The 18,818-nt window shown below is 42.3% G+C and overlaps 1 protein-coding gene across 2 annotated transcripts in view; it reads right to left on the reverse strand.

The window, feature by feature from the left end:
• Positions 1–15,840: 15,840 nt before the first annotated feature.
• The window catches only part of Cwc22 (CWC22 spliceosome associated protein homolog), a 53,293-nt gene continuing 50,315 nt past the window's right edge, over positions 15,841–18,818 (reverse strand). For both annotated transcript variants that reach the window (XM_021192189.2, XM_021192188.2), the window contains exon 20: positions 15,841–16,646. In XM_021192189.2, coding sequence (XP_021047848.1) covers positions 16,072–16,646 — 575 coding nt within the window. In that variant the 3' untranslated portion in view covers positions 15,841–16,071. The remainder of the gene's footprint in view (positions 16,647–18,818) is intronic.

The raw sequence follows: 18,818 nt of genomic DNA on the forward strand, positions 1-18,818 counted from the left end.
AAAAATTTAAGACAAAATTTGAAAATGATCCAAGTTGATGATATTCCCCAGACGGTCCAAGCATAGATTCTTTCTAGCAAAACACACCTGTAACTCTACCCTACAAATTAGCACAAATAAGTATTCTTTGATTTGTATTCAATAGCTAATAAAACATTTTTAGAAGGCAAAATAACATACTTCACAGCGTTAACTAATTGTATTTGAGTAATTGACTCTGACTTTATAGTATTCTCATCTTTTCTGATGCTTTTAAGAATTCCTTTATGAGAGTATTTGATTTTTCAATGAAATATAATAATAAACATTTTTATCAAAGAAAAAAGTCTCTCTACCCAAAGTAATGCATTTTTATGTTAGAAGAATTATCTAAGATCGACAAAGCACCTTTGAAAATGTTAGAAACAAAGTGGAAAGGCTCCTTTGGGTTCCATTTTTCTTCTATCTTCCAATCAATTAAAGAAAGCTTTTAATTACCCTTTGGAACTTATGCAGATTCTTAAACTAAATTACCACGGTTTCTTAATTATATTTAATGACAAATTAATTAGGGATGTGGGACTAGTGAGATTGTAATACTGCCAAGATTTATACTTTTTCACATAGATTCTTTGGCAAACATGCATGGATGGAGTTTTTGTTTGAAGTGTCCTCAGAGGGAAAGAGATACTAATAAAGCTCCCTGCTAAGATGAACACTGACCCTGGCAGACACTTAGATCCAAAACTTGAACTCGCTGAGGCTTCAGAGCAGCTTCATAACTGACGACCAATCCAACCCAAAAGAGGAAAGAGAAAACAAAATCTTACAGGGTAACAACATTTGAGCTGCTATGAGATTATAATTATATAATTGAAATACATAATATATAACAGGATATCTTGTATACTATGGTTATATGTAATTGTTATATAAGTATAACTCACTTAAGGAAAACAAAGAGAGAAAAAAGTTTTAAATAATCTTATGGGACGTTGCTTCAGCTTTCGTGTGCGCTGTGTGGTTGAGGTGGTGGGTCATGTGTCTGTGAGAGAGCAGGTGCCTACATGCATGTTCAGAGGCCAGAGGAGACCCTGGGTATCTCTATCACTCTCTGCCTTAGTCACTTAAAACACAGTCTCTCTTTGAACCCAGAGGTAGACTGGCTGGCCAGAAGGCCCCCGGTAGTCTCCAGTGTCCTCCCAACTCCTCTCCCTGTGCCAGGGTTACAAGTATACATGCTACCCTCTCTGGCTTTTGACATCCTTTCTGAGGATTTGAACTCAAATCTTCCAGCCTATGCAACACGGGCTACTACCCACTGAGCTGTCCTCTCAGCTCTATTCCAGCTCTTCTGATAGAAAACTAACCTATATGAAGCTGAAGAATGTCCCCTACTTGGAAATTGGAGCTGAACTAGGAATATTTTGGGTTGAGATCTTGAAACTATATTGTCAGTTGAGTGTTTTGTTGGTTTCCAGCCATATTGATTGTGGTATAGCTCACAGGCAATGAAATGTGCAGATATTAAGCATAAAGTGATCTATCTTGATGGATGCATAGTTCTATATAATCACTAACCCTGTAAAGACAGAGAGCTCTCTGTGCCCTCATGAGTCTCCCTCTGGCCCCTCCTGTCTACCCTAAACCCTGCAGGACCACTGCTTTGCTGTGCCTGCCTTGTTTCATTGAGCATGTGGTTTTACAAAGGTTTTCTGCTGAGCCATTGTGTCATAGGCATATATACTCAGAATAAGTACATCTGTATTTTTAAAAAGTGTTGCTTGTATGAATTATGTTTTTTTTTAAAGGGCAGTGTTTTGTTTTGTTTTTGAGAAAGGGTAGTTTTCTGTAACCAAGGCTGTTCTGGACGTTTTTGTGTTCCTCCTGAGTTGACAGGGAAGGTTTGTTTGTTTGTTTGTTTGTTTGTTTGTTTGTTTTTGAGCCTTCTTCTATGCACACCGCACTTTGTTTTGCCACTGGTGATGGCCATGCCTACTGATTGCTGTGTTTAGTTCTAATAAACAAGCTTGCTGGGTATCAGGCTCTGGTGAGCATGTTTTAATTACTTTTGGATTAAGTACCTAGATGTGGAATTGCCAAGTAGTAAAGTAAATATATGTCTAGCTGTTTCTACAAAACATGCAAACACTTCTCCAAAGCAGTCATACCATTGCTTCTGGAGCCACAGATGGGTGAAACCTCTGCTGGCCCACCCTTTGCTGAAGTTTAGCTGGCAATCCTTCGGTGTGACTATTATAGGTATGTACAGGAGGCTGTAATTCTCTCTTCTCCCAGGTCCTTCTCTGGTCAGCATATGAGGACAAGCCGGCCTCGTGAAACAAGTTGACAAGCTCTTAGTCTTCTTGTATTTTCTGAAACTGTAGAAAATTTCTATTCAATTTTGAAATTTCTATTCAATTTTTGTTTTGACATTTTTGACATGAATAAAGCATCAGATTCTCCATACAAACATTCTTCATATACTGAGCTATTTTTCTCTGATTATTCTGGTTCCTGAATCCTCCTCCTGCCGTGTCTTGCACAGCTTTGGGATTGTAGGGGGTGTCGTGCCACCCTTCCTTGAGCATGCAGCCACCTCTCCCCAATTATATGCAATGCTGCCCTAATTAATGTGGGTTCAGATAGAGGCTAGAGTGTATAGAAAGTGTACAGATAGAGAGTGTATAGATAGTTGGGTTGGGACTCCTACATGCCCATGGAAAGCCATCATTCCTTCTCAGTGCAGCCTTTCCAGTCTCTTTAGAGTCTCTGTTGCACTTACCTGTAAGCCCTCACCCATTTGTAAGTAAGCCTCACAAACTCTTTGGTTCCCCGTTTGGAGGAAGAGTTTGTCAAGGTGAGATTTTCAACAATGGTCCAATGAGGGGGCATGGTACTCAAAATATTCAGTACTGGAATTGGGGGAAAGCTTGGGCAGGAATGGCAAGGGCCATTCAGCATCAGGGTGCTCCACACGGTTATCTTTGTAACCTTAACGGTCATTATGGGATGGTCTTTCAGGATGTTGCCCTATCCTGGTTATCCTCTAGAAAAAGGTTGCATTATATAAATGACATTGTAACCTCTAGGTGTCTGGAAGACGCATTTTAGTGCGCTTGAAGGAACAAGCATGAGGTGTCAGTTCACAAAGGATACAAGGGCCAGGCGCAGCTGTGAAATTCTTGGGTGCTTTATGGTTGGATAAGGCACAGTTGCTTACCCACTTAGGTGATTGGGAAAAGTCTGCAGTAGCCTGGGTCTATAAATGTGAAGGAATATGCAAGAGTATCTTGTATGGGGAGAGGGACAGATGTACTCAGAAGCCATAAGGTCCTCTATTGAGAATCCTAGAGCTGGCTAATCCTAGGGTTGGCTAAGAAAGTCCTAAATAGACCCTTTCTACTCCCAAAGAGAAAGGCTACTGCCCACAGTCCTTCATTGCACTCCGTTGATGAATGGTAAGATTTTATTGCTGCACACACAGGTTGCAGGACTTAGGGAAATAAAGGTAAGACTGGCTTCAAGGCCTCCTCCCTGTGAGCCAGCTTCTATATTGCCAAAAGATGCCACTAAGGACAGTGGAAAGGATTAACACTCCCACCCCCACCCCCCCACACACACACATTAAGGATTTGAAGGATGAAGCTGTGGATCCTGTATGCTTCCTGATGAAAGTGGCAGGCCAGAGGTGCCAGCAAGTGCAATAGTGATACAAATGGTTATAGAGAGAACCAGCTTTCTCATTAGACTTAAGGCCACGGGGCAGGCATTACATTTGATACTAGAAATTTAAACAAAAACTTGTAACGAGGGAAGTCATAGGCTCCAGTGGGAAAGCAACTATTGTTGCTTGTGTGAGTAGTGTACCAGCTAAAGTGCTCCCCATGGTGGGGTCTATAATCATGGATTATTAATGCAGACTGTGTCTAGTTGGATCACTTTCTGTTTCCCGCTAGCCATCTGCACACCTGTGTTGTGTATTAGGAGGTCTAGCCCTCAGACTTGTCAATAATCAATCGTGTGTTGTGTATTAGGAGGTCTAGCCCTCAGACTTGTCGATAATCGTGTTCCAGGGACAGAGGAATGCTGAGAGAGGCTGAGGATTCTGTACCTCCCTGAAGCTGAGGAAGAATAGTCAGACATCTATGTCTGTGTCTTAGTCAGTGTCCTATTGCTCTGAAGAGGCACCATGACCAAAGCAACTCCTATAAGTGAAAGCATTGGGGCTTCTACTTACAGTTTTAGAGGTTTAATCTATTATGTTGGTGGGGGGAGCATGGTGGTACACAGGCAGGCATGGTGCTGGAGAAGAAGCTGAGGGTTCACATCTGGATCGTCAGCCAGCCGAAGAGAGAGACACTGGACCTGGCTTGTGCTTTGTAAACCTCAGAGCCCACTCCCAGTGACATACTTCCTCCAACAAGGGCACACCCCCTAATCCTTCTCAACTGGAGTCACTCCCTGATGACTTAAACATCCATATATATGAGCCTATGGGGCCATCATACTCCCCAAGACTCAGGAGCCCTTCTTTCAGAAGGAAGGAGCACAAAGGCTTCGGGAGCCAGAGGAAGACGTGTTATGGTGGAGGAGTGACCTCTGACCCAAACTGCCGCCATCTTCATGTGTCCCATCTGGTCTTGATCTCCAGCTAGGCTTGTCAACTGCTGACTTTCCTTCTTGGACAGGGGTTGTTATGGGACACGTAACAGAGTATCTAATCTCTCTCCCCGGCTAGCGATATGCAATTCTACTCAAATTGTGGTCTCGGGATCTCTGGGAGGAGATAGAGTGTATAGCTGGAGAGGGATGAAAGGGGAACTCTTCTTGCACAGCCATGAGGAAGCCATCCCTTCTGGGTATAGACCTTGCAATGCTTTAAGTTTTCATCTGCTCAGGCCCATAACCCCTCACCCATTGCTCTGTAAGCAAGCCTCATAAACTCTTGCTTCTTCAGGTGAACACTGGTGGAATTGTACGTTGGTGTACAATTAGACCTGAGAAGGAGAAGAGGTTTTAGCAACAGGGCTATATCCTCACCTCTATTTTGGCTCCTTAGACTGGAAGCACAGGTTGTTTAATGAATACCTTTCTTTAGCTTTTCTCATATTTCCTATCTTTTCTCACAGATATGTTTACCTTCGCTGTTTGCTCTTCTATTGTGCACACAACGGGGATTTTTAATTCCCCATTTGCTTTGTGTAACATTTTCACTATCTCGGGAACCTTGTTCCTATGACTGTTTCCTTCATTGGTGATATTCAAACAGGCTTGATTCTGTGTAGATCAGCCACGGTTTAAATTTTATTTTATTTATTCTCTTATTCAATGCATACCAACTTCAGCCCTCCCTCCCTCCTTCTCCTCTTCCTAGTCCCTCCTCACAGTCCCTCTCCCCCAGATCCACAGCTCCTCTACTTCCCTTCAGAAGAGAGCAGGCCTCCCAGTGATATCAACTTAATGTAGCAAGATGCAATAAGACTAGGCATATATGCTCATACCAAGCTGGACAACGCAACCCAGCAGGAGGACAAAGGTCCCACAAGCAAGCAAAAGAGTCAAAAATACTACCACCCCTATTGTTAGGCCTTAAACAAAACCCCAATCTAAAGAACCACAGCATGCAGAAGGCCTGGTGCAGACCCAAGCTGGTTCCGTGGCTAATACTTCAGTTTCTGTGAGACCCGATGGGCCCTGTTTAGTTGATTCTGTACGCCATTTTTTCCTGGTGTCCTCAACCCCTCTGGCTCCTACAATCCTTCCTCCCCATCTCTTCTTAGTGGTTCCCCAGCTCTGCCTAATGTTTGGCTGTGGATCTCTGCATCTGCTCCCATCAGCTGTTGGAAGAAAGCTCTCTGATGATGATTGGGCTAGTCACTGATTTCGATATGACTAGAGGAGAATATTATTAGGAATGACTTTTTGTTTTTGTTTTTCTTTTTTTGCCAGTCATGTTTAGTTGTACCCTAGGTCTTTGCCATCAGCTTCTGGTTCCTGGGCAATGTTTGGCATGAGCTCCCTCTTGTGTCTTGAGCCCTAGATTAGACCAGTCATTGGTTGGTCTCTCCCACAGCTCTAAGCCACCATTGCCCCCAGAGCATCTTATAGTCAGGTCAGGTTGTGGGTCATAGATTTTGTGGCTGAGTTGATGTCCCAGTCCCAGCGTTGGGAGCTTCGCCTGGTTACAGAAGATGGCTGGTTTCAGGCTCCATATCCTCCATGAGTAGAAGTATTCGCTTGTGTTACGCTCATAGGTTCCAAGAAGTTTCCACCTAGTGCACAGTGAGAAAACAAATTAGCACCGCGTTTCTCCAGACAGCATACTTTTTCCAGTCGGGCTCTTGTGGAGAGGGTAGAGCCATGCTATCTGCACTTAGGTGATGTAGAGTTGATGCTTCAGGAGGATTTGCCAAGGTTGGAGGGTGGGAACAGTGTAGTGTTCTGAAGGTCTTCGTGATTGGAGAGGTTCTTTGCCTTCCGAATATCGATGCACCCGCTCTCCGCTGTGTTACTCAGTGCTCTGAAAATCCTTACTTTGGAGCTTGAGGATACCGTGCGAGAAGTAAGCCTGTCTTTGCGGAATCCTCTTCTTTGGCCGGTCTTCCTTCAAACTGTGCTTCTTGGAAATAGGTACACTTCTTCACTGTCTTGTCCTTTTCTCTATCATCCAGTAAAGCTCTGTGGGAAAGATCTAGGAGAGCAAACTCTCTTCCTATGTGAGACGCTCTTGGGATTTCTGAGTCACCGTGCCAGCCTGTATTTTTGCCTTTAAACATATGCTAAAATCATGGCCATTCTCTCTTAGATCTGCGGCATCTCCCTCCTACTCCAGCTGTTCTCCGAGGGTAGGGCAGCTGAAGATGCTTGCTTGGAGTTTTAGTTCATGAAAGTGTTTACATCCTCAGCTCCCTTCTGCTTAACTAAAAATGTGACTTAATGAATATTCCCGATTTTGACTTGGTAGGGTTGGGACAGTGTTTGATCACAGGGGCCATCAATCCTCATGTGATAAATTTACTTTCAATGTAATAGAAATGCCATGACTCCCATAGAGATTATGTCTTGTAGAAGTTAACCATATTCTAAACAAGTTCCACGCCTATGACATACTTTGCAGCACCTCTTATCCTGCTTTCTGTGACTCAGACATTTCTCTTCCAGTCTACTTTGCATGCTGCTAATGGTCTACCTCCAAATACAGCCCTGACCCTGGGGTTCACAGCCTTCATTGAACCTGAACAGTTTGCAGTAAATTTCATAATATATTATTTCTATAATTCCCCCATTCTAAATCATAGATGTGACTTTCAAAGGAAAGCTATCGCGCATTCCAGGTTTGCCTTAAACTTGCTGTCGCAGTAAGGATGGCTTTGAACTTCTGATCTTCCTGCCTCCACCTCCCAGGTGCTAGGATTACAGGCATGTGACACCACACCCAGATTCATGGGATGCTGGTGATAAAACTCAGGGCTTCATGCATGCTATATAGTAAGGCGCTACATCCCTGCTCATATGTATAACTTTAACATCTCAAACCTTCCTACTCTGAATTATGCTTTTTAGTATCAGAAAAGTTAATTTATTTAATTGTGTGTGAGTTTGGAAAGCTAGTTTTTGGTTTATTTTTGTTGTTGTTATTGTTGTTTGTTATTGTTTTGTTTTGTTTTTCATAAATTATCTTGTTCCTGTCATGGGTCCATTATAGAAGACTTCAGTTTCCACTGTTCCTCTATTCTGAGAATCCTGTGGTATCTGCGTTTGCCTCTTCAGTGTGGGCTTTACACTGTATTTGCTGCTGTGAGCTCTTCTCTCCCACTCCCCGACACTGTCTGCACTATAAATCAATGGTCAGAGAAAAGTACCTGACTAGTTCCATTTCACAGCTTAAAGGGAATCTCCATTTTTTCCAAAGAATCTTTTGTCTCTGTTGTAGAATTCTGTTGAGAATTACCTCTCAAAGCAAACAAACAAACAAATAAAACAGAAGAGAAGCAGACTATGTGTAAGATTCCTCAGTCAGTATATTTTAATCTCCTGTGTCATGAACAATTCCAGAAGCATTCAAATTGGAAAGAATGTATAAAATTGTTTATTGCAGGTGACTGTGCATACAGCTCTCTTTTACCTGGCTTTTCCAGACAACTGAAAGTGTGCAAATCTTAAGGATTTGGAGCCCAACGAATTAATACGAAACAAATTCATTTGTGTAAGTTACACCTACAACTGGGAATAGGACAGTACCAATGTTCCAGCATTCCTGATAATCACCTCTCCAACATTATCCTCCCCAAAGATAACCACTGTTGTGACTAATATGCCATTTTAGACTTTATGTAGGAGATCATATATAGTGGAATCAAAGGAATTGGCGTCTCTATTTAACATTTATGAACTAGGTTGATTCATGCTGCTGGACTTAGCTATGGCCTTGTCATGTTCATTTCTGCATAGTATCCCAAGGTATGTATACAACATAGATTTGGGCTGTTTCCCACCTTGGGCTACTATGAATAGTGTTATTCAGAGCATTCTTGAACACATCCTCTGGTTCACATTGTGTGTTTGTGTGTGTGTGTGTGTGTGTGTGTGTGTGTGTGTGTGTGTGTGTGTTTGCTTAATATGGGTCTGAAAGTGAGATTGCTGAATCCCAATTGCTACTGTCAAGCAGCCTTCTAGAGGCTTGTTTGGGGGTTCCAGGAGTGGCTCTAGGGACCTCATGCACCAGGGGCTGAAAAATGCCCTTTCTTCCTCTAGTGGCGAAAGCTGTTCTTTATGGCCCCACCTCGACACTTTGAGTAGGACACAGATTTTGAAATGGAAAAGGGACGGTGGAAATAAGACAGGACACCAGTCTAGCCAGTCAGATCATTTGAGTTAACCCTGGAGATGTCACATGCTGAACACCCTCACAACTGCAATTTTCTTAGTCATACTTGAATGCATGCATTTTAGCATTAATGTCCCGAGGTTTTTAAATCAAATGCATTCTTGCGTCCTTTCTCCTGTTCTGCCATAAAACACTTATGTGTGAACTACAACTGGGATAATGTAGTTGACCCTGAACTTAAAGATTCGAGGAATCTCAATCCCAGGTCACTGAAAGGCTCTGCATAGCAATAAATGGAAACAATGGGTCTTTTTCTCTATTTCCCACCAAAAGCTTCCTGAACATCTACACAAGGTTTAAGATTTGACCCTGGTCTTACAAAGCATATAAGATTGAACTTCTAATCACCACCAAGAGGTGTCTGCAGTTGATGACTCTTTTTCAGCACTCCCTGTCGGCCCTTCTAGGGCCCCTGTGCCTTTGCTGAGGCCTGCTTTGTCCGAGGCTGGCAGCTATGAAGAGGGTTACCAGTAGCACCGTAGCCAGTATCTCTTGCTATAGGCAGTTTTCCTCCCCTCTATTGATAACTATCTCTGAGTGTTATTCCTCCCTCATTTGACAAAAGTATAATGACAAAAAAAAAAAAAAAAAAAAAGAGCATTCAGAAATGTCAGGAATGGGGGTACATTCAACTTCAACCTATTTGCTGTGTTTCAAGAAAGAATATCTGCATGCATGTGTGGAGTGGGATTTTCCAGACTTTTCTACTATGAGATACTGAAAATGCTCAGTCTGTTACTGCTTGGCAGTTCATATTTCAGTAGTATGGGAAAATATATTACTGGTTAACATAATGCGCTCTAAAACCTAGTGCCTTAAAGCAATTAAAATACATACTTAACCCTCCTTACTGGTAATATTTAAAGTGGTTTTTGTTTTGTGAATTGACTTCTTGCATCTGTACCTTTCAAAGCCCAAGAAGGAGGTTCTCTGCAATTTATAAAAATAGAACAGTGGTTCTAGTAAGGCAATTATCCTCATGTAAAATTACTCATATACATGTTTCCATAAAAGAACAAGACACCCAGAGGTCTTTGCTGTTTTTATAGCCATCACTATACCTCCTCCTACTTGTGGTCAAAAGCAAGAAAGAATGTGTAAGCATAATATAGTAAGGAGGGGACAGACAGTGCTGCTCACTGCCAGGTCATCCCAATCTGTGTCAACAAGAATTCACCTTAAATTGGGGTTCTCAGTGCAGGCAGTACAAATCCAAAGAAAAGAAGCATACGCAGAAGCAGAACTCACTGACTCATGTAACTGGGGAAGCCTGCTTCGAAAACCATTCAACTCAGACCTCAACAATGTAGGGACTTCTTCCAGTATCCCTGCTTCTCTCTGAGCTACACTGATTGCCCACAGCAAACTAATATTTTTCACAGGGCTTGGACACTGAGCTCCCACCCTGCCCTAAGTACCCTTAAACAGGACCCTGTGTGTGTTTCAGGCTCTAAATTGAGAAATTATTGTGATAGATTCTAGATGGCCCGGGTTAGACCATGTGCCACTGTAGAACTAGTTTGAGGGCACAGGGCACATGGGTACTATGTTTTTCAAGTCAGTGCATTCTTCAGGATCCTGTGGTCAGGGCCAGTTGCCAGATTCACTAGAATCATTTGCTCAGTGAGAGAAATGGCTGTTGCTCAGCACAGCCCTCACAGAGATTCCCATGTGTTGAGTGACACTTTCTAGGGGGATTTAAAGGTTTGTTCATCCCAATATAGGAAATACATGCTAGACTATTGTATAGCAATTTTCTCTATCACTAATCAATATCCAGAAAGTTCTATAAAGGGCTCATTAAAACCCAGGAAATTCTAAAGAGATGTCCAAGTGCTTTGAGAGTTAGGAATTAGACAACTCAGAAGGCTTAGGAACTCCCTGAAACTGAGGATTTGCACAAGACAATCCCCTAAAGATCAGATAAACAGAAAAGGCTTCTGGGGAAAGGACCAGCCGAACTGTCTGGAAGGGGAGAAGTGATAGCTGAGTTGCTTGGGAGATTCTCTGACTTGTCAAGCTATGCACAACCTGTGCAGTGAGTTTCAGGGGTCTAACTTTGTGAGCCATCACCCATTCTGGAGTAGCTTTCAACCATACAGCCAGTTTTGGATCATTCCTACTCCTGTTCACAACTCTACTTAACTGACTGTTCAATTAAGTTGCACTTTGGTGGTATCTCTATTTTGGTCTATTGTACATTCAGTCTCTGGGAGTGAGTGGGTGAGTGGTGGGCGGGTGCAGATAGATGTTGGTCGACATCTCCCCAGACCAAAGAAAAGCTTCTATCTAAGCTTGGTAAACCAGTATATTGGGATTAAAGGAATGTGGGTTACTTCTTGTATAGGTAACTCAAGGGCAATTGAATCAATCACTCCTGCATGGGTGATGACTCATGAACCCTGAATTGCCAGAGCTTCCTGCCCAACATGCAGGCAGCTCCACTGAAAAGTCTCCCCCTCTCCAGCATTTTGTTTTCCTTATGTAACATTGGGGAAGTTCCTTCTGAATCTTAGAACTTTTTGCGCTAAGTCCATTGTCTCTCCAGGAGGCAGTGTTTCAATTTTGGGAAAGTATCTACACAACAGCTTGTACTGATCACTGCATAGTTTTTCAGAGAGAAAAAACAGAAAACGCACATCATAAGGGTCCCTAAATCATTCCAAAGGTAATAGCCAACAGTCATTTCCAGGAGGAAAGCTGATCCAATAAATTCAATCCTAGTTCCCCACTCTATATATGAATTAGGCAACCAGTTAATTTACCTTAATGTAAACATCATAAAAATCTCTAATCCTCTTGAACACTAGACAGGTAGTCACTTCCAAGCCCCCAGGTACACAGGACTGGACAGAGTGAAGCAAGTCTTGCTGCCTGGATTTGCTTGCCTAGTGTGGTGGGTCCCACTGATGTCATCTATCTAGCCCAAGTTAGTATTTGTCTGAGAACTTCCAGTCTAGTGGTACTATGTCAATGATATTGTAATGAAAATAAAAAATGGTAACAGTAATGACAACATGGAGCTCTTGGGACCAGGCACTCACTAGGTGTGTTCCAGAGACTTGTACTTCTCCAAATACATATCGTTTGTTCCATTGTGCTGTCATAAAAACAGATGTTAGGGCCACTCTAAGGTCTACAACCAGAAAAGAGTAAAGGTGAGATTAAAAGCCCAGCCGGGGGGGGGGGGGCTGGAGAGATGGCTCATTGGTTAACAGTACCAACTATTCTTCTGAAGGTCCTGAGTTCAAATCCCAGTAACCACATGGTGGCTTACAACCATCCATAATGAAATCTGACACCCTCTTCTGGGGTGTTTAAAGACAGCTACAGTGTGCTTACATATAGTAAATAAATAAATCTTTAGGCCAGAGCAAGCAGAGGTGCTGAGTTCAATTCCCAGCAACAACATGATGGCTCACAACCATCTATACAGCTACAGTATACTCATATACATAATATAAATAAATAAATCTTTAAAAAAAAAAAAACCCAGCCAGACTTAAATACATAGTTTCAAGTTATTAAAGTGCTCAATTAACACACATGCTAGTGGATATAAAGCTGTCTTTTCCCGTAAAAGCAGTCACTTCTGCTTTAGCCAGATGCTTGCCCTTTTGCACAGTACACACAGATATACACCTTGTGACAGTGGGTAGATGAACCCACTCTTTCCCTGTGTATAACTGATCTGAGGTGGGCTAGTTTTACAGCTCATCACAAGGCATGGGCATGGGGCCGTGGTGAGGGCTAACTGTCCTGCTTTTATTTTCAGTAACCATAAAACACAAATAAGACTAGCTGCAAATAACATGCATTCTAATAGCACATTCAACACACTCAGAAAATTTCCAAGACAGTTGGAAGGAAACATAAGAGCTATGAGTGGAAGGATGCTATACCACATCCAAGGTTGAGGGTACAAAAAGCGGTCAGTTAGGAGACAAGGCAGGGTGGTGATGTTTGGTTAGAGTCTCGAGTGTGTCAGTGAAATGTGCACAGTAATGACAATGGTCCTAGGGGTCACACTGGGCCCCCAGGCTCTCCCCAGCAACATCAGTCAACGCTGAAGTTCATCATGGCTGAAGAAGCATTCTGCAAAGTGTATGAGGAACAAAGGGAAAAAATGTAGAGGTCTGGAAGGATGCTTCACTAAGTTGGAAAACATGGCAACTTGTGGGACATCCTCCAGGCCTTCATAAAGCAGTGCTTTATACCCTGCAGGAAAAAGATTCCGGTGGAGGAAGAATAAAACTTAGTTCAGCCTTAAGCAACTGGTGCTGAGCCAAGACTTTTTGGAGTGTGACATCAGCTTGTTGAGTTTTGGCATATTTAAGCATAGCACAATTTTGGAAAACTTTACTGATAACAATGAACTCAGCCTCCTGAGTACAACAAAGCTTAAGACATGTTTATATTCACGCTCTAAGATGGGTTCTTGTTGACCTAGAAACAATGTGGCAGATATGGGTCTGAGGTAAACATGCCTGGCCCCAAGACAACACAAAAGTCACTTAGGCTGTTGTAAGGAATAAGTGACATCTCTCACAAGGATGAGTTTTATGGCCAAGAAGGCTCAAGGTTCTTGGGGGAAGAGGTTCTGGGATAAGTAAAACGTAATAAATTCTGGGAGATGGGTGTAGAGCCTGGCTCACTGGACAGCAGGGGACTACCAGGTTGTAAACTACACCAATTGCAAGCATTCCAGGACAGGTTACACATCTTCCCTTTGAAGGATGCCTGCGAGGTTAGCTCTCCTGGCTCCCCCAGTGCATACCTGTGTGCACAAGCACTTTTTTGCCCTCTACAGTAACTGGCGTGCAAAAGGAGTGCTAGGGTTCTAAACACTCTCAGGATATAAACACCACAGGATTAAAGGGATACTCTAGTCAGCCAAGTCAAAATGAAATCAATGTAAACAAGACTTCTACAGTCAAAATGCAAAATTCACTGGTGGGAGTTTGTTATGAGACTGTGCCTACCAGTAATGTCGGAAGCTCCACTCGAGGAGTCTCAGCAACATGGACTGGTAAGCGAGAGCCGAGCAGGAATGACCCAAGAGGCATGTCAAAGTGTACGGGGAAAACCTCCCAAGACCTCAACTCTACACAAAGAACTACAGGCGGATAAGGAACGCTGGGTGGGAGAACTCCTCCTCCCCGGGGAAGAGTGTACCAAATGGCTATCCAACACCAAACGCTCAGCCCTGGAAACATACATTTGAGTAACATACCACCTGAGCATGCCCGTATATGCATGCAGTAACAATGAAAAAGGAGGCCTGAATTTGAAGGAGAGAGCAAAGAGGGGCACATGAGAGGGTTTGATACAAGGAAAGGAAAGAAAGGAATGATTTAATTATAACCTCAAAATTAAAAAAAAATTCCAAGAAAATTCACTGGTAACTATAAAAGATGTTTTTGTTTGTTTTGTTTGTTTTCTCCTGACATGTGACGACATGGCAGAACAGATAAATGAATCTGGGAAATCTTAATGGCTGTAAATGTAAGAAATACAAGAGAAATCATAGGGAGTCACTTTTGCCATGCCTACATCACACCTATGCCCCCTGAAGCACCCTGTGTGGCTACTTTAACATTTAAAAAGAAAAAGGTTAAGTGCCATCTTAGGTAAGATAAAAGCAGCAATCCCAAAAAAGCCAGTCAAAGAGCTCGAGCTTTCTTTGAAGTCCTTCCTCTGTGATGGAGAAGGAAGGGAGACGGCTGAGTGCTAACTCTGTGTTATTTCATGGCTACACTCCTGCAAAGCAAGTACTGTAAGTATGTTACGCAACAGGAGGAGAACGGGATTAGTTTGCCTCCCAGCTAGTTAACAGGACAAGGGCTGCCCCATCCTCCAACCTGCTTGGAAGGGGCGGAGCTAGAAGAAAACCTGGTCCTGACACTTCACACCTACAAGACCTGAGTGCTCTGGCTTCTTGGACTATAGTCCCCTCATGGGGGAGACAAAAGCAATTCTTAATGGGTTGAAGAGTTAGACTAGCCCACCCATTTCTTATCCTTTCCAAGGGTCAGCTACAGAACAAAGGAAATGAAGTGACAAGGTGTCAACAAGTCAAGAGATGCCAAGTTCTGAAGAGACAAGAGGTCAGAGAATGGTGGTGTGAAGCCAGGTGAGCTGGGAGCTGGGTGGGCAGTGATCAAAGCATCCTCCGTCAAGAAGAGACGTTCAGCCACAGCTGTAACAACATAAAGAAGACGTCAGAAGTCGCAAGGACCGAGGAATAGAACTTCCAGGCAAGGATGCTGAGAAAGTAAATATAATGCGTGCAAAATATCTAAATTTCTTCTGGGAGCTGGATTAATGACTTGTGCTATTAAGTCCCACCATACTTAATACTCACACTTTGGCTAAAATTGGCCCTATGCACTTTAAGATAAACAAGTGTAAGGAGTCCACTGCATAAGTTGGGGAGACCTGCCACCCACCTAAGGCCTCAGGGAACATTTTATCTGCATAGTAATAACTATGCTTATATATTTTGAAAAGTTACAGTGAAGAAAATCTTTCCCATTCACATAAGGAAATTAGAATTGCTTCATAGGCAGTTCATGTACCTCATGACTATGCTTTTTAAATGATTAACCCAAATTAAAATTAAATATACATCAGCTTACCTTGATATAATGTTAAAGCTGATAAACAGCTTTAAGCACAGGAACATTATAGGTGAACTTATCCAGCAGTCTTGAGAAGAGATGGCACGAGGAGAGCTATGCATGTGGAAGCAGAGTCTCTAACAAGTTCACGTCTCTCTAGAGGAAGACATACTTAGTTCCTCTCAAACACCTGAGAGAAACCTACACAAGGGAACTTGTCATAGTACCTCACTGCAAAAACTAGAAAAGGTTTATTTATTTTGGCCTTTGTTATACATAAAAACCACTAATAATTATGGTAATTCATAGTAATTCGACACACAGAAAAATGTTTTAGAAAAAAGACAATGATTCAATGAACATTTGTTCCTTTTATTCACAAAACATAAGACTTACCCTTTTGTTGAATCCCTTTATGATTTTACACAAAGAACCTTGAGATATATCAATTATAAAACATGTCAAAAAGAAAGCATCTTCAAAATTTACAAACAGGTACTTTATACAAGAGTTCTCTATAAAATTCATCAATGTAAAAAAGACGCTGGACTAAATGTAAGGCGTGTTCAGTTGTCGTTAGAATTATTTTTGTTTCGTTGGAGACTTCTCTCTCCTCCGGTCCTGACTTCTCTTTGATTCTCTAGAATGTTCAGGGTATCTGCTAGGCTTTTCCCAGCGTCTCTCTGCACCGTTCTGACAACTGTCGTCATCTCCTTTGTGACCAGAATGCTTTCTACTCCTCTCCCTTGACTTGGAGCGATCTTTTCTTCTAACATTATTACTGTCCTGATTTCGGGTTCTTTGCTTCTCATTTTCAGAAAAAGAATCTCTTCTCTCTCTCCGCTTCTTCTTTGGCTCGCCATGCCTGTCTTCTGGCTCTCTGTGTGAGCCTTGTTCTCGGCCATTGCCAACTCTGCTGTGACTATTCTCATGGCTTCTGTCGTCTATGTGCTTTGCTAGGGGGTCTCGCCAGTCTGCATCTCGTGAGTTCTGAGTTCTGTGTCTTTCAGACCTTGCTCTCTCAGTCCTCCCTTCCTGGTGCCTTTGGTCCTCCCTGCCTCCTTCTCGCCTCTGCTCACGTGCCTGGTAGCCCCTGGCTAACTTATCAACTTCTTCGCCTCTGGCCTTCCCTTGTCTCTTCTTTCTTGTACCCTTAGCTGCATGCAAAAAGTGAATTACAGTTAGTGTTTATGTTAATATAAATTCATAATTTAACAATAACATTTACCAACATACTGCAGAGCACTTATTTGTATTTATTGGATGCAAAGTCAAACTGAAAAGCCTAAAAATAGACTATTTTAAAAGATGAATAAATTCTAAAATATGTCATTAATAGTTACTATGTAATTAGTTTCAAACTCAAGTCCCCATAAAAACTTTCAATAAACTATAGCAAATGGAAACCATCAAATAATTAGAAAATGTGCATTGCTACGTACATACTCTAACTTCATCAGAGCTGCTTGTCGGATGAAACGTAGCTGCAGGAGCCCTGGTACATAACCAACACTCATGGCCACCCAGCCCAAACCAGTTCCTACTGGGGACAAGGGCACCTGTGTTGTCATCACAGAACGAGTGTGCTTCCACCAAAGCCTCTGGTGCTCTCAGTCACTGGCCATACCAGCAAGAGATGGATTATGACAACTACAAACTCAGTGAGAGCCGTGGACACTTCATTTCTGATACAAACTTCTAAGGAATAATTCAGTTTTACTGATATAATCCCAAATATAAAATATAGGGAAATAAACCACCATTTTAAGCTAAACTTGGTCACTTATTAATTCGAATTCATGAATCAAAAGTACTGAGATGACTAAAATTTCACAAATCCTTTCACTACAGAAAGAAAATACAACGGGAAATGACTTCTTGCCCGACTCTACCCAAATGCCAGTGTACCAACCTAAGTGACAGTCGATGGCACACAGTATACGAGTGGCCTGCCAGTCAGAACTTCCTTCTTGGGATGCAGCTGTCCAAGCAGCAGCCATTTGGCTCAGTGCTAAGCCCATGTCTCTAGCTTGTTCTACGGTCAGGGTTCTGGCAATGTGACACCTCAGCCATGCAACAATATGCAAGTCTTTGGTCATGTCTGCTTCTCTGTTTTCTAATTTGGAGGCAGTTCATACTACTTTTATGCTAATACTTTAATAATGAAACTGTTCTTTGCAAAATTATATGATAAGGCAAATTAACTTAGAATCAGCAAACTTTCTCACTGCAAAATTCAAGTTGAGCTATCATCTGTCCTCAAAATAGATGCCATGAAATATACTCTGTGACATTCAAAGAGCTGTTAAATGACTGGGGCTGCATTCTTCCAGTGTGGGACTAAAGTTCCTGGGAGCAAATGTACTCCTGCTTTAAGAAGACAGAACAGGAAGAGGCCCTCAGTTCTGACTGTCATACAGCACGCCAAGTACTTTCAAATGCAACACAGTGGGAAATCACAGTGTGAGTATCTGTCGTCCAACCTAAGGCTGAGCACAGAGGCTGCTACCATTGACACAGGCACTCCGACAGAACAATAACCTCAGCTATGCAGCCACTCCTTCACCCACATGGACCCAGATGCTCTATGAAAAAAGCAGAGCAGGTCTTAGGTGAAACTCCACAAACCTCTTCAGAAAATATGGACCAGAAGAAACTGAAAAAGGATTTCAATAGAGCATCCTCTTTTCCTGGTGTAAAAGGCACATACTGAGAGGAACTGGACATCTGTTAGAACTTTCCATCTGTTTGAAGGTACTGAGGATCTGCAGCATTTGTGATGCTGGAATGAAAGATGTACTCACGGAAAGGATGGGAGCCTGTGCAAAGCAAGAACAACCTGAGAGCAGCAAAGTGGATTGAGGACTAGCAGGATGGATGGTTCAGTGGTAAGGAAAATGGCCCAGCCTATAGACCTGAGCTTTATCCGTGGGTCCCACACAACAGAGGAGAATCAACTCCTGAAATGTGCTCTCATCTCCACACAGGTGGCACAGACAGACATACAAGACAAGTGTGTGCACACGCACACATGCACACACACGCAAATGTATTGAAAATATCTTTTAAAAGGAAAATGATTTGAACAAAAGTACCTGGAGTGTAACTCACAGACTAATACAAACAGTTGTAAGGTGGTGGTATAAAGATAAGGCTGGGTAAATAAAAGGGACAGTTTTTCTCTTGTAGAAATTCAATTACTAATCCACAAAAAAAAAAAAAAAAAAAAAAAAAAAAAAAAAAAAAAACAAAAAAACAACTGCATCAGCATGAACACAATTCAAGGACTTCATAAAAGATGGCTGCCAAAAAGACTGAGGAAAAGTTGG

This window comes from Mus pahari, chromosome 3 (assembly GCF_900095145.1).
Source record: "Mus pahari chromosome 3, PAHARI_EIJ_v1.1, whole genome shotgun sequence".
Taxonomy (NCBI): domain Eukaryota; kingdom Metazoa; phylum Chordata; class Mammalia; order Rodentia; family Muridae; genus Mus; species Mus pahari.